This window comes from Panicum virgatum, chromosome 4K, assembly GCF_016808335.1.
Source record: "Panicum virgatum strain AP13 chromosome 4K, P.virgatum_v5, whole genome shotgun sequence".
Classification (NCBI taxonomy): Eukaryota; Viridiplantae; Streptophyta; class Magnoliopsida; order Poales; family Poaceae; genus Panicum; species Panicum virgatum.
The window spans coordinates 41,425,113-41,453,004 of record NC_053139.1 but is presented as its reverse complement, the minus strand read 5'-3'; the positions used below and the strand labels follow the sequence as shown (position 1 = coordinate 41,453,004).

At 49.6% G+C, this 27,892-nt stretch overlaps 1 protein-coding gene across 1 annotated transcript; it reads left to right on the top strand.

Annotated features, from left to right (window-relative positions):
• Positions 1–6,929: 6,929 nt before the first annotated feature.
• On the top strand, positions 6,930–8,385 carry LOC120704105 (BTB/POZ and MATH domain-containing protein 1-like). The gene is made up of 2 exons (XM_039988357.1): positions 6,930–7,137; positions 7,243–8,385. The coding sequence occupies exon 2, from the start codon at positions 7,251–7,253 to the stop codon at positions 8,238–8,240; it is 990 nt and encodes a 329-aa protein (XP_039844291.1). The 5' UTR covers positions 6,930–7,137; positions 7,243–7,250; the 3' UTR covers positions 8,241–8,385.
• The last annotated feature ends 19,507 nt before the right edge of the window (positions 8,386–27,892 follow it).

Genomic DNA, 27,892 nt, shown 5'->3' with positions numbered 1-27,892 from the left:
GTACCTGGGCAAAATCTATTCATCATATATGCGAGTAGAGCTCGTCACATTGCACACGCACTGTGCATCTTCTCTAGCGAGCTCTGGCAGTTATAGCTGAGGAAAAGCGGAGAAAGGTGGGGGAGGTCGGGCGCGGTTATACGTCACTTAAGGTGGTCACCAAACCTATCATTTGAAGCGGATGAGATATTGTTTTGGGTCAATTTTGGGCTATTTTGTTTCACATGTTGACTTCTAACTAGAGCAGAGATCGTTTTGGGTCGGTTTTGGGCTATTTTGTTTCCCATGTTGACTTCTAACTAGAAGAGAGATTGTGAATACATGCACGAAAGACAAATGATGATGATGACTAAACTAAAAAAAGTTATAAATAGTAAACTGAGCATCTAGATTAGATTTGAGTTGCATTATTATCTTTCTTATGACAAGATCTTCAAAACAAGACCACACTGACTTATGTTTGCATGATATTTTCAAAAATATATTTTTAAAAAAAACTTATTAATAAATTTCAACTACCGGGAACAAATATTATAACTACACAAACAAATGATTATTTTCTACAAACAAAAAAATTAACACATTGAACAAATAATAATATATAGCGAACAAAATATTGCACATCGTGAATATTTGATTATAATGAAAAACAAATATCTTGAACAAATCAGTCAACATCACGAAATAATTTAATCTACAAAGCGAACAAATAATTTGGTGTTGCAAATAAATTAGTTGCACGTAGATAAATAATTTTATGAAGACAAATGCATTTACATCGTAGGCTCGTAAAAAGAAAAAGGATAAAAAATGCTCAGAAAAGGAAAGAAAGAAAACATCAGCTGCATCTGCATACATAGAAATATTACACAAAAAAGTAATGTAGCAGTATAGGTAGTGGGCCAACGTAGTAAGTGCACCTAGTTATTGGAAACATATGCTGGGCTGTAATTGGGACGTCAACCTATATCTATTTATTTGGGGCATAACAACATGTTTATTTGGGCCACAGCAGAGGAGCATATTTATTTGAGCCAATCAGCAGCCCGCGCGTAGGCGACAATTTCACGCGTATGATATATAGCCGTTTCGGGGGCGGTCGGCTGCTGCGATAGGATTAGTTTCAGGCCAGTTTGGGAGGGCTCCGGCCGGCTCCGGCTCCGGCACTGTATCACGGAGCCGGCGGAGCCACCCAAACTTGGCTTTCGGGTGCTTCAGTGAACAGTACCCATGTCAGTGAGAAAAAGGAGAGAGGAGGTAGGCGGAGCCGCTTCGGTACACAGTCGCGCTACAGTAGATTTGTCAGTGGAGCCGGAGCCGGCCGGAGCGCTCCCAAACGGGGCCTCAATCGCACCTAGCGAATGAGCCGTCGGTAGCAAACGAGACACCGCGGGGCAGCGCAAATATTAAGAGTTACACGAATTAAATCATCACACAAGACCCAATAACTATCTTTTGTTTCGAATAAAAATTATTTCGAAACAACTTTTTTGTATTCCTAGAATAATTAAAAAATTGTTTCAGAACAAAAAAATTATTCAAAAATAAATTTGACTGAATTACACGTATAGACTAATTTGTTGGACCAATTCAGACTCAAAACTTAAAATTTGAAGTGGGGACGCTTCGTGTAAGTCGCTGACCCCAGCAGTGCCCCGGGGCAGTGCAGCCGGGGGCTTCCTATCTATCTTGTAGAAGATAGATAAATCATCCATCTTTAAAGCCCACTCTAGCCTAATTAGTATACTCAAATGATCAACATTTTTCTTAAACGTGTTCAACATTTTCCTTAAAACATGTTCAACATTTGACGTTTAAAATGTTGAAACTACATAGACAAAATGTTGAAATTATGGACATCGAATGTTGAAAATGGTAAATTTAAAATGTTGAACAATGTATGTGGTGCCTCCTTCTCCGCCTCCGGCGACCTAGCAGCGGGGCGCGCGTGGCAGCCAGGGGCGGCGGCGCACGGCGACCCAGGCGTGGCGGTACCCAGGGGCTGCGCGCGGCGGCCCGGCCAGGAGTGGCGACAGCTAGGGACGGTGGCGGCACGCGGTGGCCCAGGGGCGGGGGAGCACAGCGGCCATATGGAGCTGGCTGGCGCGTGCCTAGAGGTTGCGGCGGCAATAGGATAGAGTTTGGTCTGTAGTTCTAACGGTTAGAATTATTTGTACAGATCTCAAACATTGGAAGATGTAGAAGCTAAAATCTACCAGAAGAGAATAGGAAATCCGACATGCGTCAAGCAAAGGAAGGCCTTTCGGCTTGTCTCTCAAATTCCCACCCGGCCCGGCCCATCCCCTCGGCCACCACGGGTCACGGCCTCACCTCATCATGGACGCGAGACTCGCGAGTCACGACCAGGGTTCAACTTACCGGTGGGAACCGGTCCGGTTTGACCGGTTACCGGTCAAACCGGACTGGCCCGGTTTGTGAACCGGCCAGTTTCAAACCGGCCATAATTCAAAATTCAAATTTGAATTTAAAAAAATGAAAAATCTCAAAAAATTCCTAAAAATACTACACGGTGCGAAGAATCTAATGATGTAAAACTTTCTCAAAAATTCATTCATTTAGCCTAAGGAATTTTGAAGTAGATTCAAAAAAGAAAAAGAAAAAACACGAAGGCCCATTAAGACCCATGGTGGTCTGCATGCTTAGATAGGGTTCGTTGTGACCCGGGGGGGTTGCGCCCTAGAATCGCTCCCTATCCGCCCGCAGCCGCTCTCTGTCCGCCACCCTGCCGTCCCCCAGGAGGCGACCGGCGTCCGTGGCCGGTTAGCCGTTCTCAGCGCCCGGTTGGCCGCCCGGTTTGGCCGGCTTACCGGCGCCCCCCCGATCCGGCGCATACCAGTGCGCGGAGCCAGCTTACCGGCCGGTAGGAGCGGTTTACCGGTCGGTGTCGCCGGTTACCGACCCAACCAGGAGAGAAGGTAAGAGCTCAAAATTTTTTAGTAGAATGCTTGGTTAGGGCATATTTAGGTGTATGATTTAGAATATTAGATGATTTGTTTTAGGATTTAGGTTACATTTAGGTGTATGGCTGAAAAGTTATAGGTTTTAGGTAAGATTTAGGTGTACTAATTTAGGATTTAGGTAAGATTTAGGTGTAGGATTTAGGATTCTATTTATCTGATTGAGATGTTTTTGTTGTCCATTTATGCAGGTAGAAAATGTCTAGGAGAGATAGAGATGTTGTATGGGAACATGGTGAAAATCTTTATCCCGGATGGCGATGCAACTATTGTCGTACGCAGAAAGGAGGAGGTGGTGCAACAAGATTGAAGCAACATTTAGCTCACCGCGGGGCGGAGGTGGTCCATTGCAGGAATGTGCCACCTGATGTGCGGGACTTCTTTCAGCGTGAGTTGGATAGGGAAAAGAAGGCAACTGCTGACCGGGCCCGAGAGAGGTTGAGACGGGAGAAGGCTGCAGCGGAGGGAAACTATTCCGGTGATGAAGAAGATGAGGAGGCTCAGGTGCAGCGTGCCATGGATCTATCGAGAGCGGAAGCAGAGTTTCGACGGGGGGTTGAACAGAGAGGAGGTGCATATGAGCGTGGAGTGGGTAGTGGTTCGACGAGGGGGAATGTTATGCAGAGGATGTTTCGAAGGTCCACTTCACAGAGGGAGAGTCCTGTGGTGGAGGACTATAACTTGGCAGCTGGTGGGAGAAGAGGAATGACGCAACCAAGGATTGATACAGACTCCTGGACGCAGAAGGGTAAGAACGCAAAGGAAGCTATTGGTAAAGTTTGGTCAAAGTTTTTCCATATTGCAGGAGTATCTGGAAGACAGGCTGACAGTCCATACTTTATCAGCGCGGTCAGGGAGACACAGAAGTGGGGTAAGTTTTCTTTCATTGCAATTATACCTATGAGCTTACATTCTTGTATCTCATGATTTTCATATGGTTGCAGGTGAAGGTATCGCATCACCCACTGGACGGGATATTGATGGCAAGTACCTTGATCAGAATGAGCAAGACTTGAAGACGAGGTACATAAAGTTTCAGAAAGACTGGCCCTTATTTGGCATCACGTTGATGTGTGATTCATGGACTGGTCCGACGAGGATGAGTGTCATCAACTTTTTGATATATTGCAATGGGGTAATGTGGTTCCATAAGTCTATTGATGCGACTGGAAGAACTCAAGATGCTGCATATTTGTTCAAGGTAGTCCCTAAACATTAAACATGTTCCATTCACATTGTGTATGTTTTGTCATGTTACTAAACAATCTGTCTTCCGCTGCAGGAGATTCGAAAGGTGGTGGAAGAGATTGGACCGGAGAATGTCGTGCACGTAGTCACCGACAACGGCTCGAACTACAAAAAAGCATGCAAGGAACTACTAAGTGACGTGTATGACCACATAGCTTGGACACCTTGTCTAGCACACACCGTCAATTTGATGTTGAAGGATATAGCTTGGACACTCGATTTGGAACCAACTACATGTTCCTAGAGAGCATCTATCGGAAACGTGATCGTTTCATGCAGTGGATGGTATCTACTGAGTTCCAACACAGCAAATGGGCGAATACCGAAGAAGGTAGATATACTCATGCAAGTTTTTCAAGTATGGAGTGGTGGGATGCAATGAAATATATCATCGACACGGTTCAACCAATATACAAGTTCCTTCGCTTCGCTGATCAGGACAAGAAGCCGAACATGTGCGAAGTCATGATGGCCTACCAGACTATGAAACAGGAGCTGCAATCTTTCTTTGGAACAAATGTTTCCACACTGAAAGAGTATTGAGGTGGTGGACGAGAGGTTGGGTGACATGTTCATAGGCACGTATGTGGGTCCAGGTAAGCACACACGAGTCGTCTATTTTTAAAGTCTATTGACATAATGTTTATTTGAAGTTATTTATATTTTGCAGCTGCTGTCCTAAATCCGAGGTATGCATATACGATGGATCCAACTCAACAAATGTTTCGTGGACTCAAGGATACATTTCAGCGCATGACGGATCTCCAGAGCGCCGTCCAGGCATTGCAGGAGTTTGACATGTTTCGGCAGAAAGTTGGCGAGTATAGCAGTGAAATGGCAATGCGGATGGCGATGGACCCAAAGAAATCCCCATGTAAGAGTTATTCCGTATGAAATTGTTGTTTTCTCTATTCGAATATATTGCTTACATACTCGGTTGCACATGCAACGTCCTGGTGGATGATGTTCGGATCAAGTACTCCAAAACTACAGTACCTTGCCATGAGGCTTGTTTCACAATGTTGTTCGTCCAGTGGATGCGAGCGGAACTGGAGTACTTTTGCCTTGCTGCATACAAAGGTTCGCAATCGGTTGTCGCACAAGAAACTTAATAAGCTTGTCTATGTCAACTACAACCTTCGTCTCCGATTTGAGGAGGTCTCCGGTCCACTGATGCGTGAAGAAGGTGATTTCATTGACCAGCTAGCCCATCTTTCTTTCTATGATTAGAAAAATCCGGTGCGGGAATGGATGGAATATGGTAGATCTAACCGGGCTCCAGTTCTGGACGAGAATGATGATGACGGCGACATCCCTCTACCGTCTCATATTGTCAGAGATCAAATAAACGTGTCAGATCTACGTGAGGCTACGGAGAATGATTCCATCAGCGATTGGGCACGTCAAAATATAGGTGACACTCACCTAGGGAAGAGAAAGTTGCAGAAGGGGCCTAAGAAGAGTGACCCGAAGCGTCGAAAAGGCAAAGAAACAGCAAAACCAGTGAGCAGCGACACCGAGACTGATGATGGCGAAGGTGAGCGTAGTCCTCCGTATCAGGAGTCCGAGGATAGCAGCTCAGCCGATGATGGTGATGATGGTGACGGTGTTGATCCTGATGCTAGAGGTGGTGGTAGTGGTGCTCATGCTGCTGCTGCTGGTAGTGGTGGTGCTTGTGGTGTTCGTTTCACAGGTATACATTGCACATATAAATAGACACATATTTCTGACTATGAGTATTGACTACTAATTATGAAAGTTGGTTGATTGCAGGGGAGACTCAGTTCACACATGCTACTCAGGACACCGACCATGGAATACCGCACTCGCAGAGGAGAACAGGTGGCACGACGGACTATGACAGTCCACAGCACTCTTCTTCCTCCTACAGCGATTCCATCCACTCTTTTCACTACCTCATTACTGACATCAGCATGCAGCCACCGACGAGATGGGTGTACGAATGGGAAGACCCCCATTTTTATACTATGTTAGTTCAGGAATGGCAGACAACATCGGCGTGGACGGGCCAAACTTGACAACACTACAAGGCTGAGCTGCTTAGAGTGCGAGGTATCGCTTTGATGTCCACCGCAGAATACCAAACCGCGTCCCAAATGGGGGGTCTTCCCATTCCTACGTTGAATTTTCATTTCATGTGTATAGGTGTATGACTCCATATTTGTATGCACACTTATTACTATTGTATTTGTATGCATGATTATAAATTATTACTTTGGTAAGGTCATTTACATTAAAATGTGCATAGCTAATGCCGAAATTTTATTTTATTTCACACCGGGATCCATTTTTTAAGCGTCGGAAAACTGCTCGAAACCACCGGTATACCGGAAAAACCGACCGGTAAACCGGTCTAACCAGCCGATATGCCTCTATTAACCGACCATCCAAGTCACTGGTATACCGGTCTAACCGGCCGGTAAACCGGTCTAACCGACCGGTATACCGGTTAGAACTGTTTCAACGGAGAAATTTGAATTCAAATTTGAGTTTGGCCGGTTCCGACCCGTAACCGGTCCGGTAAACTGGAACCGGTGGCCGGCGGTTCGTGGCCGGCGGTTTGGTTCAACCGGTCGGAAAAAAAACCCCTGGTCACGACCCTCCGGCTTCGGCTTGGCTGTTCCGCAGAGACGCGACGGCGCGACCCGGACTCCCTAACCTAGGCGGCGGCGGCGGCGGCAAGCTGCACGGCAGCACGGGCCACGGCCTCCGCGGCTCTCCGCGCCTAGGCAGTACGGGCGGCGGCGCGGCGCGGTGGGAGGCGGGCGGACGGCCGGGGGTGGCGCGCGGCCAGCCCAGGACTCCACCAGGCACCAGTCCAGCTACGGTGACCAGGTCGGCACTCGCCACTCGGAAGCTCCGCAGCGGTTCTGCCATTCTGCGGCTGCAGGTGCGGATTGGACTTTGGGCAGGCTCCTTGTGTTGTGACTTGTGAGTAGCTAGCACTATTTATACACTGTTGACGCATCCTCAAATCTGCAATCCCGTCCAATAGGTGCCAGCATGGTCGATTATTCTTTCACCCATGAGTTCAAACTCGGCTATTTGGAGACGGAGAACGTCGCCATCGGGCACTCAGTCAGCTCCGAGGTCATCTTGGCTGGGGGGGACCTCTGGAGGATCAAATGCTACCCGCGTGGGCTTATCACATCGTACAGCGAGTGGACATCTATCTTCCTCCACCATGTGAGCAGATTCGAAGACGCCAAGGCCATCTTCGAGGCCTCGGTGATCCACACAGACGGCGGGGCTCTATCTTCGTCCGATAGAAGCATGTGCGTGCGTGTTTACGGCGGCGCTGCTGAATCCTGGGGCTGGCATCAATTCGTACCGCGAAGAGTCATCAAGTCACTCTACGTGACCAATGGTTCCTTCACAATCGCGTGCAGGGTCAAAGTTTTGCAGAAGGACCCCTTGGACGTGCCGCCCTCCGACATTGGGAGCCATCTTGGGCGCCTGCTGGAGTGCGCAGACGGCGGCGGCTCCGATGTTACCTTCGTCGTCGACGGCGAGAAGTTCCCCGCTCACCGGGCTGTGCTCGCCGCCCGCTCGCCGGTCTTCAAGGCACAGCTACTGGGCTCCATGGCCGATGCCAACATGCCATCCATCACCTTGCACGACGTCGCGCCGGCGACCTTCAAGGTCATGCTTCGCTTCATGTACACCGACGCTTGTCCTGCGGATGCTGAGCTCGGGGACTCCCCGGACGAGATGTTGCGGCATTTGCTAGCTGCGGCAGACCGGTTCGCGTTGGATCGCCTGAAGCTTCTGTGTGCGAGCAAGCTCTGGGATAATGTGTCAGTGGATACAATTGCCACTACTTTGATGTGTGCTGAAACATACAATTGTCCGGAGCTGAAAAGGAAGTGCATTGGTTTCTTTGGGCAGGGGAAGAACTTCAAGACAAAGGCTTTGTTGACAGATGGTTTTGTTCAGCTGGCGCAACAATTCCCATCGATTCTTGATGAGCTAAAGGATAAGGTTGGAGGATAGAGGCTGCATGATGTGTGTATATACAGGCTTAGCCTATGGCTATAGTAGTACTAGTTTTATGGCATTTTGAGTTTGGCAAAAGCTGTCTAAAACGATTGTAAAGTGTTTGACTTTTCGGTTTGCAAGTGTCGCCACTATTATGTTACTATCTTGCAGACTTTTTATTATCCAATCGACAATTTGGTAAGTGAAGTCGTTATTGTATCTTATTTCTATTATATATTGCTTGTCTTGCATATTTGTATCACAAATTCACAATGAAAATATGTATGTTTATGTCTGTTTTTCTTAAATTAGTTTGAATTTTTCTTAAACTAGTTGAGATGTATGTGCCGCAGACACATTTTCAAAAATACAATAGGCAAAAGAAATATTTACAGTAAATTAATAAATATTGTGGGTCTTAAATTAATAAAAAAACTTATGATGCTTTAAATTTAATTGCACCAAACAACATTTGAATCAATAGTTTCTGAACCTTATATTTATGAGCGAATCCTTAATTCTCAAATTTAGAATTAATAAAGAAACAAAATCATTTGATGATATTATACATGCCAATATAAAAAACCACAAACAACACTTGAATAAAGTCACTGTAAATGCAACAAGAAATGAAAAAAAAACAACCGAAAGGATATCATGCAAATCAATTGACCAGTTGATATCCGGTCGCTTGCATGATCATTTTTACAACAATGAACAAATAATTGAGCATCCTTAATCATTGTAAATGCAATGAATGGAAAAAAAATGTAAGTGAAAGGGAATTGCACAGCAAACAATTAATTAGTCGATTGGACAGCTGCTTGCGCAATCAATTTTTTGTCAGAAGGTTCTTGGTGGCCATCACATAACTTTACTTAATAAAATAAACCTAGACAAACTAAATTAGCATAGATGGTAACTGAAAACACATGTAAATAATTCCATTAAAAACATTTATGAATGCATGCATACATAGCTAGTACCTACTCCCTCTGTTCTGAAATGTAAAGCATTTTTTATTTTTCTAAGTCAAACTGTTATGTAAAGTATTTTTTATTTTTTTAAGTCAAACTGTTCTAAGTTTGATCAAATTTATAGAAAAGAGTAATAATATTTTGAATGTCAAATAAGAATAATAAGATTTATTATGAAATATATTTTTCATAAATTTTTTTATTGTGTTAGATGCTAATATTCTTCTCTATAAATTTGGTCAAAAGTAGGCTACTTTGATTTAGAACAAAACAAAATGCCTTACATTTCAGAACAGAGGGAGCATGTCTAGATTGGTTTCAGAGGTATACTCTCCTAACACCTATGGATGTGGTGGAGATGTTGGAACAACTACAATAGAGAAGAACAACTACTGTAGAGCTACGACCTTCTTAGCTTATAATTATATAGGCTCGAGGAGAGGAGCCATCAGTATTGAAGTCAACTAATTGTGGAAGGAAAGTAATAAGGGAAAGTATTATAGGCTACAAGCAGACCGAAGAAATCGGGTGTTTTGCTCGCCGCCGGCTTAAGCAACCGCTCTGCTCCCTGCACATGGGCCAGTATCCACTGAACCGCTGGCATACAGCCAGCAGCGGCCGCAGAAACAGATGGATAGCCACACATGCAGCCGGCTTCCCAGCCTTGGGGATAGCTTGGTAAGATGCAGGATTTGACCAGGAGTTCAACAACAACGACGATGGATGGCATGATTAAAGTCATGCTACGCTAAAGGATGCCTTGGTGGAGAAGACCCAAGATTAAGACAGTCCCGAGGCCTAGTTACCTTTATGCTTTTTGTTTGCTTCGCATGTAGCCCAGTAGGCTTGTAATGGGAGATTCGTACTGCATATCCACTAGATGATGTAATAATTAAACTCATGTATACGCTTTTACGATGGTATGGCTATGATTACTGCGTGAGATGTATTCTGTATGTGATAGTGACTGATCCAAGGACTATCACGATGATATATGGAGTCGGGTTGTTTGTACAAAAACCGGTTCATTTCATTATGGACTCTAGAACTTTTAAGTACAGAACTGTGGTGTGATGAACTTAATTGGAGCTTGGCTACACTCTTTTTTCCTCTCAAGATTTTCTCACAATGGTGAATTTTACCTAGAGAGGTTTTTAATGAGGCAGCCATTGCACAAGCTCCTAATTAATCTTTTGTTAGCTCTTGCCTGTTGGTGTCTTTGTGTGATGTTCAATGTCTCTGTTATTTTCTAAAACTGCATGAAATTCTGAGTTGAACAAGGGGTTATGGCACTATCGTGCTTGTGCCAGCACTGACCCAGCAAGACACGGCTAAGTCTTGGCCGTGTCGTGCTAGTGCCTTTATCTCGGCACAGTAGCACTAAGTGGCACGGATAGTGCTGTGCCGACGACGTGCCATGCTGCTGTGCCATGTGGCCCATTTGGGCAACTATAATTATAATTCTGATTTCTTCAAAAAAATAATTATAATTCTGATCCTCCGTATCATAATCTTGTAAAAGCTCAGGTCAGCGGGTTGTCGCTTCCATAAGATCCCACAGATGAAGATTAGGAAAACAGTACGGAAATCTGCACACTATCACTCTGTTCTGCTGCAACCAGCCAACTATATTTTTCTCTCACGTCAAACCACCAGCCAGCCAACAATATTTTTCTCTCACAACAAATCAATATCAGCCACCAGTCACAGCCAGTAGAACAAAGTGTATATAGCTTGCACTTGCAGTTAGTACGAAACTTAGATGAAACTTCTCAGTTTGCATTTTTTTGTCTTTTAACTGGGAATTTGCAGTTTGAATTTTCCAACTCAACAATGCCTAGGAATGGAATGGATCGTCATATCAGAAATTTAGAACTTGCCATGAACGCCAGAGAATTGCTCGCATGAGGTGTTCTTCCTCGTTAGGCTCGGAGCCGGAAGGAGCATGGACATGGATCGGATGGGATGGAGCAGAACGTTGGTCTTGCATTGCTCGCGACCTCGATCGAAGAGTCCACCAACCACCATTCAGCGCGGGATCTTCAGAAGCCGACTCTGAAGTCTGAATTCCGTGGCCACGAACGCCAAGTACCAGTTCCCTTCTCTGGACTCCAGGCTCCAGCACCAACTGTGCAGGTCTATGGCTGGGCAGAAAACCCGATACCCGATACCCGAACCCGAAAAACCTGAGCCCGAACCCGAAAAGTCCGAACCCGAAAAACCCGAACCCTAATCCGGGTTCCAACCCACGGTACCCGAAATTAATACGGGTAGTTCGGGTATTGGGCCACGGTACCCGAAATACCCGAAATACACGAAATGATTTGTTTTTTCATCTATGATTTGATTTGTGTGCTTCAAAACTATGTTTATTAATTGTGATATGTGAAGTGTGAACTGTCACGGTTTGGACGTGTAAAGTGTTAGTTAATTTCGTTTGAACTGTCAGTTTGGACGTGTGAACTGGATGTATGGTTGGGTGTATTTGATTTGATTTTATACTGCATATGTGGAGTTCCAGAATTTCGGGTAATTCGGGTAAAACCCGAACCCGAACCCGAATTTTCGGGTACCCGAATTTTCGGGTTCTTCTTTTTCCCAACTGATTTCGGGTATCATTTTTGGAAACCCGAAATTCCTAAAACCCGAACTACCCGACCCGAAAATTTCGGGTAACCCGAATGCCCGGCCCTATGCAGGTCCATGTCGATCGCTCGCCGTCGCACTTCAGCGCGCGCAGTGGCGGTGCGCTCGCGCGTGCGTGCAGCTGCCGGCGCGCGATGGGGGATAAATTATAGAGGGAGGAGCCACTGATAGCGCACGACGACGCCAGTGCAAGGGCGCAGCGGCGGCAGGGTCTCCAGAACATGTGATCCGGCGGCCGGAGGGACTCGCCGGCGCTTGGGCAAGCCGCGGCGCGCGGCGGGGACGGCGGCCTAGCGATCCCACGGGGACGACGGCGTTTGGGGTACCGACCGGGCGGGATTTCAAATAGTGAAAAGTCTATTTTTCAATCCTAACTATCATAGTCCGATTTTCAACCCAGAATTACAAAACCGGACATCCTTCACCCTCCACTCTTCAAAACCGTGCAGATTACCCCCTCGAACCGAAACAACTCGGTTTTGATCCACGTTATCCGGTTTTGTCCAAGTCACCCCATCCAACGTGGCACCTCTCCTCTCTTTCTCTCACAGACAGGTGGGCCATGCGCCTGCCGCGTCACCCGTCCGCATGCGCCTACCGCTGCCTCGCCGCCGCCGCCGCCTGCGCCTGTCGCCGCCTCGCCGCCGCCGCGTCCTCCCCTGCGCTCCCGCTCACCCATGGAGCTCCGCGGCAGGCCTCGCGGGGCTATGCCGGGCCCGCGGAGCTGTGCGGCGGCTGGGCTGGCAAGGGCCAGGCACGGCGGCCTCCTTCCCCCTCCACTGCGCCGCCTCCCTCCCGAGCTCCGGCGGTGGCCCTCTGCTCCCCATCCTCCTCCGTGCGCGGGCGCAGGGCGGCGACCCTCCCCTGCTCCCTCGGCGGCGAGCGCGGACGGCAGAGCGCGGTGCGGGCGGCGGGGCGGGCCTCCTCTGCGCCTCCGCGGCCCGCGGGTGGGCGAGATCACCGGCGAACTTTGAGCCGGCGGCGGGCCTCCTCCCCGGCGAGCTTCGAATCGGCGGCGGGCCCGCCCTCGCCCCGCCACTCCTCCGCCTCGCGCGCAAGGAGGGAAGCAGGGGAGGGGTGCTCGCCGGCGGAGGCGAAGCAGGGGAGGGGCGCCGCGCCGCCTGGCCCCGCCGGGAGCAGGGAGGAACGCCCGTGTCGCTCCGCCCGCCCTCCCTGGCCCCGCCCGCGACGCTGTAGGATCAAGAACACCGACTAGAGGGGGGTGAATAGGCGGTTTAAAATCTAAAAGCAATAACACTAGAGAAATTTAATTAGTAACAAAGGAAAGCCCTATGTCATGCTATTACTATCTCTAGATGGGTTTGCAACCTAGGGTGACAAGTCACTAAACAAGCTCTAGTAAAGTAAATTGCTCAAAGTAAGAACAAGTATTAAAGAGAGCAAGAGAAGTAACCAAGCTTGACACAAGAAATTATCCCGTGGTGTCGATGACTTGCCGGTCACCCCTAATCCACGTTGAGGTGGATTCCAAGAATCAACCGCTCCTCTATCAAGAACCTCTTGATCTTGAGCCGGCTTGAATCAAAGAACCGCTCCACACCTCGATTCCACTAGAGTTGCTCTTCACCACTCCGGTGAGGTGAGCACAAAACCTCTCACAACCGAAATCGGGGCTCCTCAACAATCTCCTTGGAGGAGCTCCACGAAATCCACTTCTCCAAGCCGTCTAGGGAGCGGCAACTCCCAAGAGTAACAAGTTGATGATGCTTGCTTGAGGTATCCCTAATGCCACAAAGCTCAAACTCTTGATGCAATGCACTAGGAAGCTCTCACACTCTCAAAAATGCAATCTCTAAGCAAGTGTGTGTGAGAGAGGGATGCCTTAGCTCTAATGTGTCAAGAATGCTATCCAAATGGCCAAGAGACCCACCCAATGCCCGGGCATTGGGTATATATAGACATCCCTCCAAAAACTAGCCGTTACACTCTTTTCTGCGAAGTCGCGGACCGTCCGCGGTTCAAAAACCGGACTGTCCGCCGTTATAAACCAGTGAGTCAGAGTGCATTTAATGTGTGTCAGAACTAGCCGTTAACCCCTGGCGGACCGTCCGCGCCCTAGTGGCGGACCGTCCGCAGTTAAGAGTTCCAACCTACCAGAGACTAACAACGTCTCTGGAACAACTTTGAGATTAGCCTGCGGACCGTCCGCGCCTCAGGAGCGGACTGTCCGCAGTTTAACTTTTCAGCCCAAACCAGAGAGACACCCTTTCTGGTACAAATATGAAATATAGTGGCGGACCGTCCGCCCACCTGGGCCGGACTGTCCGCCAGCCCACCAGAGCCTATGCAAGCTCTCTGGAACGGTCGCGGACTGTCCGCCCATCTGGGCCGGACTGTCCGCCAGCCCACCAGAGCCTCTGCAAGCTCTCTGGAACGGGCGCGGACTGTCCGCCCCTCAGGCGCGGACTGTCCGCCGTTACTCAGTCAGCTCTCGAACTTAGTCTATTTCAAATCTTTTCAAAACGCCGTTAGCCCTCATGTATGCAACTAGACATTTTGAGCAAAATGGCACTAAAGACCCGTCAAGCATGAGTACACAACCCCTCTTAATAGTACGGCTATCTATCCAACAAATCCGGTCACTTTTCATCCACTAAACGCCTTGTGACCGGTAAAACGCAAAAACCCTAGTTTATACCTTTGCCTTGAGTCCGAGCTTTGCTTATCACCTCCAAAACTCCATACGTTCTCAACCAAATCTCTTTCACTTGTGGATCAACCTATACTCATTATCTCAAATGAATTCGTTAATCCACAAACCGTTGTCATTAATTACCAAAACTCGAATTAGGGGCCTAGATGCTTTCAGACGCTCCGCCCGCGAGCGAGCCGAGTTCCTCCGCTGCAAGCCGAGCTCGAGCTCGCGCCGCTCCGGTGACCCGCCGCGACGGCAGCTCGCCTGCGCCCGCTGCCCGCCCGCGCCGGCCGTGCGCCGCGCCGCCCCGTCCGCCTGCCCGCCGCGCCGCGCCGCAGGGAGGAGGAGAGAGGAGCGGGGAGGACGCTCCGCCGTCCCGTCCGCCTACCCGTCCGCGCCGCCGCCGTCTCGCCCGCGCTCGCCCCGCCGCTCCTCCGCCTCGCGCGCGCGGAGGGAAGCAGGGGAGGGGTGCTCGCCGGTGGAGGCGAAGCAGGCGAGGGGCCCGGGTGGAGGCCAGGCCGCTCGCCGGCGGAGGAGAAGCAGGGAGGAGAGAGAGAAAGAGACGTGGGGAGAGAGAGCGGCCATGCTGCCAGCCACGTCATAAAACCGCTGCCACGTTATAGCAATACCGGTCTGGTTTCAGCTCGAGGGGGTATTTTGCACGGTTTGATTAGTTCAAGGGTGTGGGATGCCCGGTTTCGTAGTTCAAGATCCAAAAATGGACTTTTCCCTTTCAAATACCGTCCACCCCCTGACGACCTACCGTCCGTCCGATGAAACGCGTGCAGTCGCGATTTGGCGCGTCGCGGATGGCGCCTTCCTCGTCAGGGCCGCGCGGCGGCTGGCCGGTGGCCGCGATGGTTCGGTGGCTAGGGAGAAGCAGCGGCTTGCCGGCGGCGTGGTGCGAGCGCGGCCATACATGTTCATGGAATCGGCAGCAACCAAGAGCCTGTTCGCGACGCGGCGAGCCGGCGTGGCTCCTGCGAGCAGGGCGTGGCGACACGGACGAGACGACCGCGCGGCGAACGCTTGTGGCGGCGCGTAGCAACCGCGTAGCATCATGGAGGAAGAGACGACGAAGAGATACGCGGGCAGGATATGGCCGGAACGCGGCGGCGCCCCGGCCAGCCACGGCGTGCGGCATGAAGCTGGCCTTCAAATTTCCCGCGACCCCTGGGGGTCGTCGTCGTTGATTGATCACCCTTGCTGCGTGCAAAATGCAGCGGAGCGAAGCTGTCAGGATCATGGGAGGGTCGCCGAGGACGGCCGAGGCGCGGCAATGCTCCGGCGAGCGGCGGCATCAACCGTTTCATGCGACACCCGGGGTCGGGGTGGACGGTATTTCAGATACCGTCCGCCCCCAGGGTAGCTGGCAGCCGTTCGATCCCGTTTCTGCGGGCCAGATTACGCGCATCATCGCGAGAGACGTCTTCCTCCTCCTCAACCTCTGACGGCTCCCGAGTCCGAGACCGTGCGCGTCCCCGGCGGGCGAAGGTTCATGCCGGCGGCTACCTGGCACGTGTCTGTAGAGATGTCGCAGCCGCCGGCATTCTCTACGCCAACATTCCCTGGCTTCTCTACGCTGAAGCCTAGAGGAGTGAGTGGAGGCTGTCTCACGGCCGTGAGCCATCCTTGTCTCCGGTTCAGACTGACGGCGGCGCGCTGCTGGCCTCTGCTTCCGATGCAGTTTACTGTGCCGTCACTGGCCGGCGGTGATACTAGAATAGACCTGTGCCTCCTCGTCTCTCCGGCAAGTGAAGGGCACAAGACTGGTAGAGTTATCCCAGAATTTCTCCCCTCGTTCCTGGCCGGTGCAGTCACTTTGCGTTCACACGCCATCGCCAGTACAACAACCTATGTTGTCCAGGGCAAAGTTCATCATGCTTTTGTGTTTAATTCAACCACGCATTGCTGTGCAGTAAACATTTAAGACTATAGCTAACTGGAAGGAAAATGCGAGTGCAAATTAGATGTGTCAGAGCCTGGAGTTTCTGTAGCTGATCAAGAACAAATGCTTTGTACAAATTGCTTCTTCAGAGAAGCAGCGTGTGTGGATAGTGACAGACATCTGAAAAACTGCATGACTCTAACTATGACTATACCACAGAGTAGCTGTACGGACTTTGAAGAATACGAGACTCTGAAGGTTCACCATCAATGGGTCAAGGCAAAAATTGACGGCAAGACATGTCTGACATCTTGGGTCAGTGTTCTCCATGGAACGGTTATTTCGGTCAGGACTGCCGCTTGCCGATCATTCCGATTTTTTCATGGTTCAGTGTGGACTGAATAGGAGCCCTTCACAGCAGTAGACACTTCAAGGTGACAACTGATCCTAATTGCTCATTCAGATGGCACATTTTGTCTCGACACCTGATAGTAGCAACTCATTTTCAGAGTCTCTGTATCTCTAAAAATTATGAAGATACACAGGACATGAAAATGATTGAATTAGAATAAGAGGTTATTGCAGACTGGCAGTACTGAAATGAGTTCGTTGAATCTTGAAGCTGAAAGATGGAAGCACATGGCAAGGGGACATGATAGACATATGTGGCTCTACTGTATAGTCAGCTTTCTAAACAAACATCAGTACCGAATTAAACATCAGTACTGAAAGATCGGTGTTAATTTGACAAAAATGACAGGTTTCTCCCTCTGTATATTCAGCTTTTTGAACAAACATGAGTACTGCATTATTCAGCCAATGCTATAGAACTAGACATCCTTTGACATTCAGACGACAATCCACTATCCATGTTTTTCATGAGGACTGCTCTTCACTCTTCAGTTTACAGAATGCCAAAAAGATGCACAAAAAGTTGTTCAATTCCTTATTGCAGCCCAGACAACAATAATTGAGATCATATTATAACAGATCAACTTCTCCAAATTTGTGTAGTTCTTCTTTGTACTTCCGGCCATCACTGTATTACGTACACAGAATCACAATCTTGCAATTCAGTATGTGTATTCACATGAACATATGCTTCTTCTCTAAAGATTGGATGGTACATGCTTCAGTCATTTCTCTCTCCCATGATTGATTCATAATCCTGCAAATTTCCAGGATATTTGCTCACATCAAAACATGCTGCTTCGCTGAAAATTCAAATTGCACTCTCTTGTCATTTTTCTCTTCCAAAAATTAGATTCAGGGTGCACTGCTTTCTACAGAGCACAACGATTGTACCATTTATTCTTGACTAGCTCTGTCAGACTTATCCTTGGTCTTCAACACAGCAATGACTGTGGCTTTCTTGATTAACAAATGGACATGAATTTGAACTTGAATGAAACTGCTCTCAGATTTCACTACTGCATGCGACAGCCCCCGTTGAAGTCGAAGCTTCCCGGCCGCCGGGGCGTCTCCCCCGGCCAGCACATGCTTTCGCCCAGAACGGATCGTGAGAGCTCCGGCAAGGTTCCCGGGGTCCTTGACGCCCGGCGGGCGCTCGCCGACGGGCCCCAGCGACGCCGCGTCGAGCTCCCGCGCCCGCCTGACGAGGAGTCGAGGATGAACGAGCCGCTGACCAATGTCCACGACTGATCTGGGCCGCTCGTGCTTCATCTAACGGACGGCAGGGCCTCCAGGGGTGGACGGTGTTTCAAATACCGTCCACCCCCGGTGCATGTTCCGCTCGCCGTCCGCCCCTAGTCCGCGGGTCGTCCGCCTCCGCTGCACCCCAGGACCGCCGCCTCTCCCGTCCAGGTATCCTTCCCCGTGACCTCGTGACGAAACCGGCTCGGATCGCATCTTCTTCCACGGCCACGGGCAGCAGGCAAGGGCCAAGGAGCAAGGAGCGGAGTTCATGCCGGCCGGTGTTCAGCAGCGGCCGCGGCAGGCGCTCGGCACCGTGCACGGCCGCGCGCGGCGGCGGCCTCCGCTGCTCAATAACAAGCTTCCTATTTCCGGGGGCGTCGACGGCCGGCGGGCCCGAGCAACGCCGCGTCGAGCTCCCGCGCCTGCCTGCCTGACGAGGGACGAGGACAAACCGAGTCGCTGACCAAAGTCCACGCCCCATCTGGGCCGCTCGTGATCGATCCGACGGACGGCAGGGATCCCAGGGGCGGACGGTAATTGAAATACCGTCCACCCCTGTCCCCTGGACCCTGGTCGGTGTTCGCTTTGCTGTCCACCATGACCGTCCCGTCCGCCTTCGCTGCGCACCGGCGATCTCGCCAGCCATGCGATTATGCTGACGTCGGGGCGATTCTATTCATCGCGCGCGCGTCTGGGCGCTGTGGTGTCGCAGAAGAATTTTGCCACGCGCCGGCACAATGCTAGACTGTTACACGCACGGTCCGTCCTCTCCCACAGTCCCACTCCCACTCCCATCCGAAGAAGGCAATCGACTCGGTTTTCGTGCGAACACATTGAAATAAGAAAAATTGTAGTTCACAAATTAGTTAACCAAATCAATTTCTGATTGCATCATTGGGTTATTTACAACGAGATCTTTCAAACTAGATCACATTTGACTATATTTGGATAATATTTTTTCTAAAACATATTTATTTGTTTCAGAACAATTCTTTTGAACATTTTGTTTTGTTCTTTGAATGTTTTGTTTTTTCTCAAAACAAACTATATTTGGTGGAACATTTTTGTTTCTATTTGGATAATTTTCTAGAATATTGTTATTTGTTCCAGAACAATTCTTGCTTTTAAAGGAGAAACAAGACTTTTTTATCTAGATTACACGTGCTATTAACAGTGGAGGCTTAATCACGCAAAAATGGGGTTCCGGCTTCTGCGATAGCAGCGCGTCCAGACGCGCGCGCTATAAACAGACACCCCCTGACGTCGTCCTCGGTAACACAGGAGCAGGACGGCGCGGACGTCGCGCCGTCGCAGCCTGGAGAAGCTGGAGTTGCCGGCGGGGCTAAGAGATGGAGGGGTGGCACTCGGAGCGCACGGTGGATGAGAATTGATAACTGCCAACTGCGGCGGCGGCGGCGCGGTGTGCAGGACAGCAGGAGGAAAAACGCCATAGGCGGTGGCCTCCGGGAGTCGTCGGCGCTCGGGCGAGCTATGGCGTACCACGGAGACGGCATTCTCGCGACCCCGCGAGGTGGACGGTGTTTGGGGGATACTGTCCGGGTGGACGGTATTTGAAACACCGTCCACCCCTTGGGTGCCTAGTAGCCGTCCGTTCGAGCGTACGGCCCAGATCAAGAGAGTCTCCGCTTCCTCTTCATCTTCCTCGTCAGCTTTGGACTCTGACGGGTCCATGCCGCTAGAGTTCCTCGCCGGGTCGGAGCGCTCCGCCGCCGGTCGGCCCCGCTCCTTTATCTGCGCCTCCTCGCTGCCTTTTGCCCAGGCAGAAGGGAGGAGTTGAGACGGCGGCCGCACGCCCACGTGCAGGCCCTGACCTCGCCGGAAGGTCGCCAATAGTGAGGATTAAATTTGCCATGTCCTGAAATTAGCCTTTCATTTTGCCATGTCCTGTTCACCAATGGCGTGTGTGTCCGGGTCCGGGAGAATCGAGTGAAGATGGTGGCGAGCTGGTACTATACAGCTGAGTTAAATGGAAGGTTGACAGTAACAGCAACAGCACCCTTCCTTGCTCTCTTGTTAAGGTTCATTGGTTACACCAGACTTCAGAGCTAGCAACAGTGCAGGGCAACACTAGTGAGTCTGCAGACAGGTCAGCTGGCATCATGTCATACAAATTTCTGCAAGATTCCATTTTCTCTCTGGATGATGCTTCAGTAGGAAGTGCTCCCTGGGACTATATTTCAGCCGGATCCTCTGTTTCTGAATCCTTTCAGTTTGGTAAGCAAAAAGTTCAATATCCTGTCCATAATGAGCTCAGATGTATTGTTTCCCCCTCCCTCTTCTCTTTAGTAATTCTTGACTTACATGTCTTCGCGATGCACGCGTTTGCCGTTTCATGGACAGCTGAATGAAAAGATCTTGTTCAGAGCAAAGTAATTTTGCCACCGCGCATACTGACATCAGTTTGTATGGACGACGTTTTGCAACCTTTGGCTCTGCTCCGCTCAGTTCATCCTTTCTGTTTGGTAACTAGAAAGTTTAGTAGTATCTAGTCTATAAAGGGATCAGATCCTGCTCGGAGCAAAATAATTTGGTAAATGTTTCTTGTTATCTGCTAAGCCATTCTGGCCGTGCTTCAGTTCACTTGTATGTTGGTTTCCTTCTCTTGGACATTGATAAATAGTCCTCTAAACAATTCTGTAGATTTGTTTCTCCAAGCAGTTGCTTCTAATCTCCTTGGCCTCACTCAGTCAAGACACTGAAGCAATGGAGGATTGATTAATATGAATAAACTGTTTCTGCAAGATGATTGCTATCCATCCTTGTTATCAATTGCTTTTCCTTGTTGTGTAATACGATTTCTAAGGTTGGACTTCCAGCTGTGGTTCAGATAGTGCATCCCTGTTTACTTGGTCCCATGATGTTGCTGCTGTGAAATATGATAGCATGACACAGAGCAGAATCACCAAGGATTCACACGCTGCGTCCTGATCAGAAATATTTTGTTTGAGCAAAAATTCAGATAATATCACCACTTCACCGGTACCTCTCCTCTCTCTTCTGTTTTGGATTTTGGCTACTCTTAAAAGATCGCAATTTTTCTTACCACTGAATCTTTTTTTAGTTCCCTATATTAATACGGCTGCTGTCACTATTTTTTCATTGGTCGTACCTTTGATTCTTTTGAGCTACCACAAAATTTGGTAACTCCCTAATTATAATTTTTTGGTCTCAGTAGTACCTTTTGATACATACCAAGGAGTAAAAAAAAACTCAAATTAGTATGCTATACCACTAATGAAGTAAGCAGTTCCATGTCCTTGTGGCATATGCATTAAGCATTGGAGATGGTAATATTCATGGGCAACCGTGTCAAGGCGTTGAGACTGGACCTGCCGGAGTTCAAATCATACAGCAGTAAGCACCGGAGATGGTAGAAAGGCAATATTCTGGTACTTGCCATGGAGAAAGGACATGGTCTCTTTTTTCGCGACTGTGACTGAGCATGTTTTTCATTAAGAGGAAAGATGGTTCTGTTACAAAAGAGTTGGTTTCAGATATAAAACACCAACCCTTGAGTTAAGTTAGCAGACTATTACACGGTATCGAATGCGCGACCTGTAAACCTACCAAAAGCAGCTACCGCCGGCTGCTGCCGTCTGAAACCAGCATGGAACCAAGCAAGAATCTCATCGCCCACCCAAGCTAATACATTGTCTACCGTGCGCACTCGGCCATCAAACGTTCTACCGTTCCTCTCTTTCCAGAGCAGCCAACAAGTCAAGACGACAAGGGTGTCAAAGCACTATTGTTCATCCTTCTTGGTCTTCTTCCTCACACTACTTCTCCCGTGTCAGGACAATCCTTCTTGGTCTTCTTCCTCACACTACTTCTCCCGTGTCAGGTCCCAAACTCGTAAGTACTCGACAAGGACCTGTACCGTTAGCGCCCCCTTAATATCAGTAATCCAGCAATTACTTTCAGCAAAGTTGGACAGGGTGGTCAGGGATGAACTAATAATACACCAGAGTTGGACAAGGGGCTTCAGGCTTGTGGAGAATGGACTCAGTTCGGCAGATGGCTAGCTTTGTACAATTATGGGATTTGGTGCAGCAGGTGGTGCTATCAGATGAGCAAGATCAGTGAAAGTGATCGGGTGCTCTAGCCTAAGAGGGGGAGGGGTGAATTAGGCACTAATAAAAAAATTGACCTATGGCTCCAACTAGTTTGCACAAAACTTAAACTAAAACATGTTATCTAGATATACAACTAGGTTATTCTAGTGTGAAACCCCTATCCCAAAAGAATTTAGCAACCTATAGCCTTTCCTATCAAGAAACTATTCTATGAAAGTATACAAAATGCTAATATGAAATGCGGAAGCTTAATGAGCGGGATAGGAGATAGCAAACTCTTGACGCGGGTGTTTATCCCGTGGTTCGATTAGCCACAAAGGCACACCTACATCCACGTTGTTGTAGCACTCACTAAGAGTATTGCTACTCGGCCACCAAGTCTCTTCCGTGAACACAATCACGGTCACCTTGGCCCCGGGTTCCACTAAGGAGCTTCTCCACAAAGGATGGGGGTCTCCACGTCCCCCGCACAAAGTGTTGTCGCCGCTCCACACCAAGTCGGAGGGTCGATGACGTTGCCGGCGAGCTTCACGCTCCAAGGTGCCGGCACACCAAGCTCTTGTTTTGGTTCGCTAATGAACCACAGCACAAAGGCTCGAAGCCTTGCAATCTCACTCACTAAGAGCTAATCCTTTACACAACACTCTCAAAGTGTGCTAAGGGCTGTCCAGCAACTCCAGCAAGCCTCAAATGGCCGGGGTGAGGTATATATAGGCCACCAAGTCTTGTAGCCGTTGCTCCAACGGTCAGCAGAAAATCTGCGTATCATCGGATGAACCGATGCCTCTGGCAAGGGTAGCGTCGGTTCATCCGGTCACTCTAAGACACGAAGTAGCCGTTGAACTTCTGACTGCTGACACAGTGACCACCGGTTGAACCGATGCTTGCCCGTCGGTTAAACCGGTCACTCACAGCCTTCTTCTCTTCTGCTGACGTCAATGCACCGACGCAATACTCCGATGCACCGTCGGTTGAACCGGTGCTGAAGAAACTTCTCCTGGGCACTTGACATAGTCTCTGGTACACAGTATACCCAATGCACTGATGCCCTCTCTTGGACCGTCGGTTCTCCTGATCCGAAGAGCTTTAACCCCCGTAGGGGCGGCCCTTCGGGCCTAGCTACGCCTATCTTCCTCTTTTTGGTCATCACTTGAACCTAAGAGCCTGAGAATGGTCATCTTAACAATCATATTAGTCCAAGTGTTGTGTTGTTATTCGATCACCAAAATCACTCGAAATGGCATAAATGGTGCCATGTTCGTTTCAATCAGACTGCCTGAAAATGGATCAACCCATAGCATCCCATTTTCAGGCTACAGTACTACTGTTCTGGGTACGACAATATGGCAAGGTCAAGCAGAAGGGAAGCACAAATTCTCATGATCTTGTTCTTCGACTGGTTTCAGTGCCACGAAGACTGCACGCGTATTACTACTTTCTCATGGTTCTTCTCTTCTTCTCTTGCAAACAAGCGCGAACTGTTCCCGACAGCAGCAGAAACTGTTGTGATCACGTCGTCTGTTCAAGAATTCGAAGTTCAGAACTGCTGCAATGGCCAATGCATAGTAAAGTTGAAGCACCTCTCCGAATTTAATCATGTATGGGATTCCCTTGCCCTTGAGTGCTCGGTACAATGGCTGCTACTATGAACTAACAGCTGAAGATCGATTCGGCTGATTGTGTCATCTGGTGCAGCGATAAGCATCTGGAGCTTAATGTCTGACTGGACTGACATCTGATCGATGTTCTGTCGAACGAAATCCATCCAAAAGTGACCGACTGAAATCAGCGATAGACTGCGAAATCCACACTGCTGGCTCGCCGCTGCAGAGCGAGCTGGCGGTGCCCGTGCGTGAGTGCAGTGGGAGAGCATGACGGACGCCAGCGCACGGCGGACGCGAGCGGCGGCGGCGGAGGCAGCGCGGTCTGCAGGAGGAAAGACGCCTTAGGCACTAGACTGGCCTCCGGGAGTCGCCGGCGCTCGGGCGAGCCATGGCGTGCGGCGGAGACGGCGTTCTCGCGCCCCCACGGGGCCCTCGCTGGCCGATAGATCACGCCGCTCGCGCATCGCTGGCCGAAGCTCCGCCGGCCAGGGCCCGCTCCTCTCTCATAGGGTCCTCGCTGCTGCACACAGAGAGGCCATGGTATTGCGTTGCTCGGTTGGCCGGCGACGAAGACAAGGCCAGCAACAACTCAAAAACCAGAGAGGCCATGGCGGTCCACGTCCAGGAACGCCGAGGAGCAGCTCCTTCCTTTCCATGGACCTCCCTGGGACAGAGCCAGCACGAACAAGGCAGCGCAGCTGTGCAGGTGCTGGCGTGCGTTCCGGTTCGTGCAGTTGATCGTTCGCCGTCGCAGGTGACCGCGCGCGGTGGCGGTGCGTGCAGCTGCCGCCGGCGGAGGGTAAATCAAAGAGCGAGCGAGGCGCGCGCCACTGGGAGGCTGGGAGCTAGCGCACGACGCTACTGCAAGGGGGCGGCGGCAAGGTCTCAAGCAGCGAGGACATGGGAGCCGGCAGCCGGGGCGGACGGCGTTTGAGATACCGTCCGGGTGGACGGTATTTCAAATACCGTCCACCCCCTGGGTGCCTAGCAGTCATCCGATCGAGCATGTGCGGCTCAGATCGGCGCTTTGTCAGAGAGTCCTCCCCTTCCTCACGAGACTTGGAGGCTTGGAGTTCGATCGGGCCGCTCGCTCCGTCGCCGTCCCCCGGCCAGCCCGGCTCGGTTCATGAGGCTCCTCGCTGCTGCCAAGCACGACGCCATGTCTGCCGGCCGCGTTCATCGTCCGCCCCCCGACTCCTGATCTGCCCCATGTTGTCGATCATCGTCAGCATGCCGCGCGGGCGCCGCAGGTGATGGCCACGAACAGGATCAGCATGTCCACGCTCACCAGAGCCTGCGGGATGGGGTAGTCCGGCCAGCCTCCTCCCAGTGCACCGGAGGCTTGAATGTGCTTGTGTCAACCAGGAGCCGGGGCGAGAAGGCGGCGGCGGCGGCGGTGTAGTCGCAGGTGGCGTCATCCTCGTCACTCGTCAGGGCAGCAGCCCGTGGCCATGGCGAGCTTCCCATCCCTCTGCCGGCGATGGTCTCCGCGGATTTTGTCGGAGCTCTGCGGTACCCTGACGGGGTCAGTCTCCGTCGCCGTCGCCAGTGGGCTGCCATGGACGACGGTTCCGAGCAGAAACCTGATGCGGCTGTCATGGACAGTCCACCCCGGCCGCAGTCCGGCACTGGGAGCGCACGACGCCAGCGCACGGTGGATGCGAATTGCAGCGGCGGCGGCACGGTGTGCATGAGCAGAGAAGCCATAGGTGGTGGCCTCCGGGAGTCGCTGGAGCTCCGGCAAGCCAAGGCGTGCGGCGGAGATGGCGTTCTCGCGACCCCATGCCCGGACGGTATCCCAAACACCGTCCACCCCTGGGTGCCTATGGCCGTCCGTTGGAGCATGTGCGGCCCAGATCAAGAGTCTCCTCTTCATCTTCCTCCTCAGACTTGGACTCTGACGATCAAGCCAGCGCCCAGGTCCGCGAGCGCCAGCCATGCCGCTCGAGTTGCTCGCCGGACCGGAGCTCCGCCGCCGGCAGCCCCGCTCCTTTATCTGGGCCTCCTCGCTGCTGAGTGCTGACCACCGCTGCCTGGTCTGGTCTTTGCGGCGCCTGTGCCCAAAGCCCCGTACCGTCCTACCTGTTGGCGTGTGTGTCCGGGGGAATCGAATGAAGATGGTGGCGAGATGGATAGGAGGGGGGAGCTGAGATGATGCTTCATCACCCGGATCCTCTGTTTCTTTTTTGTGTGTGAAATCTGGGTCCTTTGTTACTACATCCTTTCAGTAACCCTCTCTTCTCTACATGGGGTTTTGTGCTGCTCATGTAAAACTAATTGGTTGGTGTAATGTCCAATCTTTTTTCTTCCATCTCCCCTAAGACTACTAATTTTCATTTGACCATTCAGGGGATACATGTCTGCAGTCCTGCAGAATAAATCATGGAAGGCATTGCGTCCAAAATGTACGATGTGTTACAGTTTCTGTGTCATCCTCCTTGAGACCATTAGCTGTATGTGCAGATCTGAACCAGCTCGTCACCAAGCTTCATTGAATGGGTATGTAACTAAAACAATAAATTTCGTCATGTAACTAAATATATGAACTTCTGTGCAAGCTTGATTGTGCTATATCTGTACTAGAATGGCCAGATGAGGATATGTCAATCTCTGTACTGCAACCTTGATCGTGTTACTATTCCCATCGATTCTTGATGAGCTAAGGGATAAGGTTGGAGGATAGAGGCAGCATGTGTATATATGCAGGCTAGCATATGGCTATAGTAGTACTAGTTTTATTTTATGGCATTTTGAGTTTGGCAAAAGCCGATTGGAAAGTGTTTTCCGGTTTGCAAGTGTCGCCACTCGCCACTATTATGTTACTATCATGCAGACTTTTTATTATCCAATTGGCAATTTGGCAAGCGAAGTCGTTATTGTATCTTATTTCTATTATATATTGCTTGTCTTGCATATTTGTATCGCAAACTCACAATGAAAATCTGTATGCTTATGTCTGTTTTTCTTAAATTAGTTTGAACCTTTTTCTTACACTAGTTGAGATGTATGTGCCGTAGGCACGTGTTTCAAAAATACAAAAGGCAAAAAAAAAAAATTTACAGTAAATTAATAAATATTGGACGTCTTAAGTTAATAAAAAACTTATGATGCTTTATAAATTGCACCAAACAACATTTGAATCAATAGTTTCTGAACCTTATATTTATGAGCGAATCCTTAATTCTCAAATTTAGAATTAAGAAAAAAATAAAATCATTTGATGATATTATACATACCAGTATAAAAAATCCACAAACAACACTTGAATAAAGTCACTAAATGCAACAAGAAATGAAAAAATACAACCGAAAGGATATCATGCAAATCAATTGACTAGTTGATATCCAGTTGCTTGCATGATCATTTTTACAACGAACAAATAATTGAGCATCCTTAATCATTTTAAATGCAATGGATGAAAAAAAAGCATGCAAGTGAAAGGGAATTGCACAGCAAATCAATTAATTAGTCGATTGGACAGCTGCTTGCATGATCAATTTTTCATGAGAAGGTTCTTGGTGGCCACCATCACATAACTTTATCTAATAAAATAAACCTAGATGGTAACTGAAAACACATGTAAAATAATTCTATTAAAAACATTTACGAATGCATGCTCACATAGCTAGTACCTATGTCTAGATTGGTTTCGGAGGTATATATGCTCTCCTAACACCTATGGATGCGATGGAGATGTCGGAACAACTACAATAGCGAAGAAGAAGATATGTTATGTATGTGTGTCAGTGTGTGTGTTTAGGTAGAGCTACGAGCTCCTTAGCTTATATAGGCTCGAGGAGAGGAGTCAGTAGTAGCAACTAATTGTGGAAGGAAAGTAATAATCCGGACAAGTATCAGTCAAGATTTGTATAAATTGCCATCCAATCCTTGAGGCGGTCAACACTCCAAGAATATTCCGCCAAGTCTGAACGGAGCGAAGAATAGGAGGAGCGATCGAGGCGGACTGCGAGTGACGCGCCGGCATCTATGGCCACGGATCCATCCATCCAATTGTCCTGTCCGGCCTGCCTCATTGTCTAGCCGATCATCCAGCCGCAGTAGCAGTTGACCGGCGCCCGTGTACCCACCACATCACTGGATCCTCATCTCACCGGAGTACCTGACGCAAGCCTCTCTGTTCTGCTG

What these genes read in the sequence shown, in the direction of transcription:
- LOC120704105 (XM_039988357.1), top strand. Translation starts at nt 7,251, where the DNA reads ATGGTCGATTATTCTTTCACCCATGAGTTCAAACTCGGCTATTTGGAG.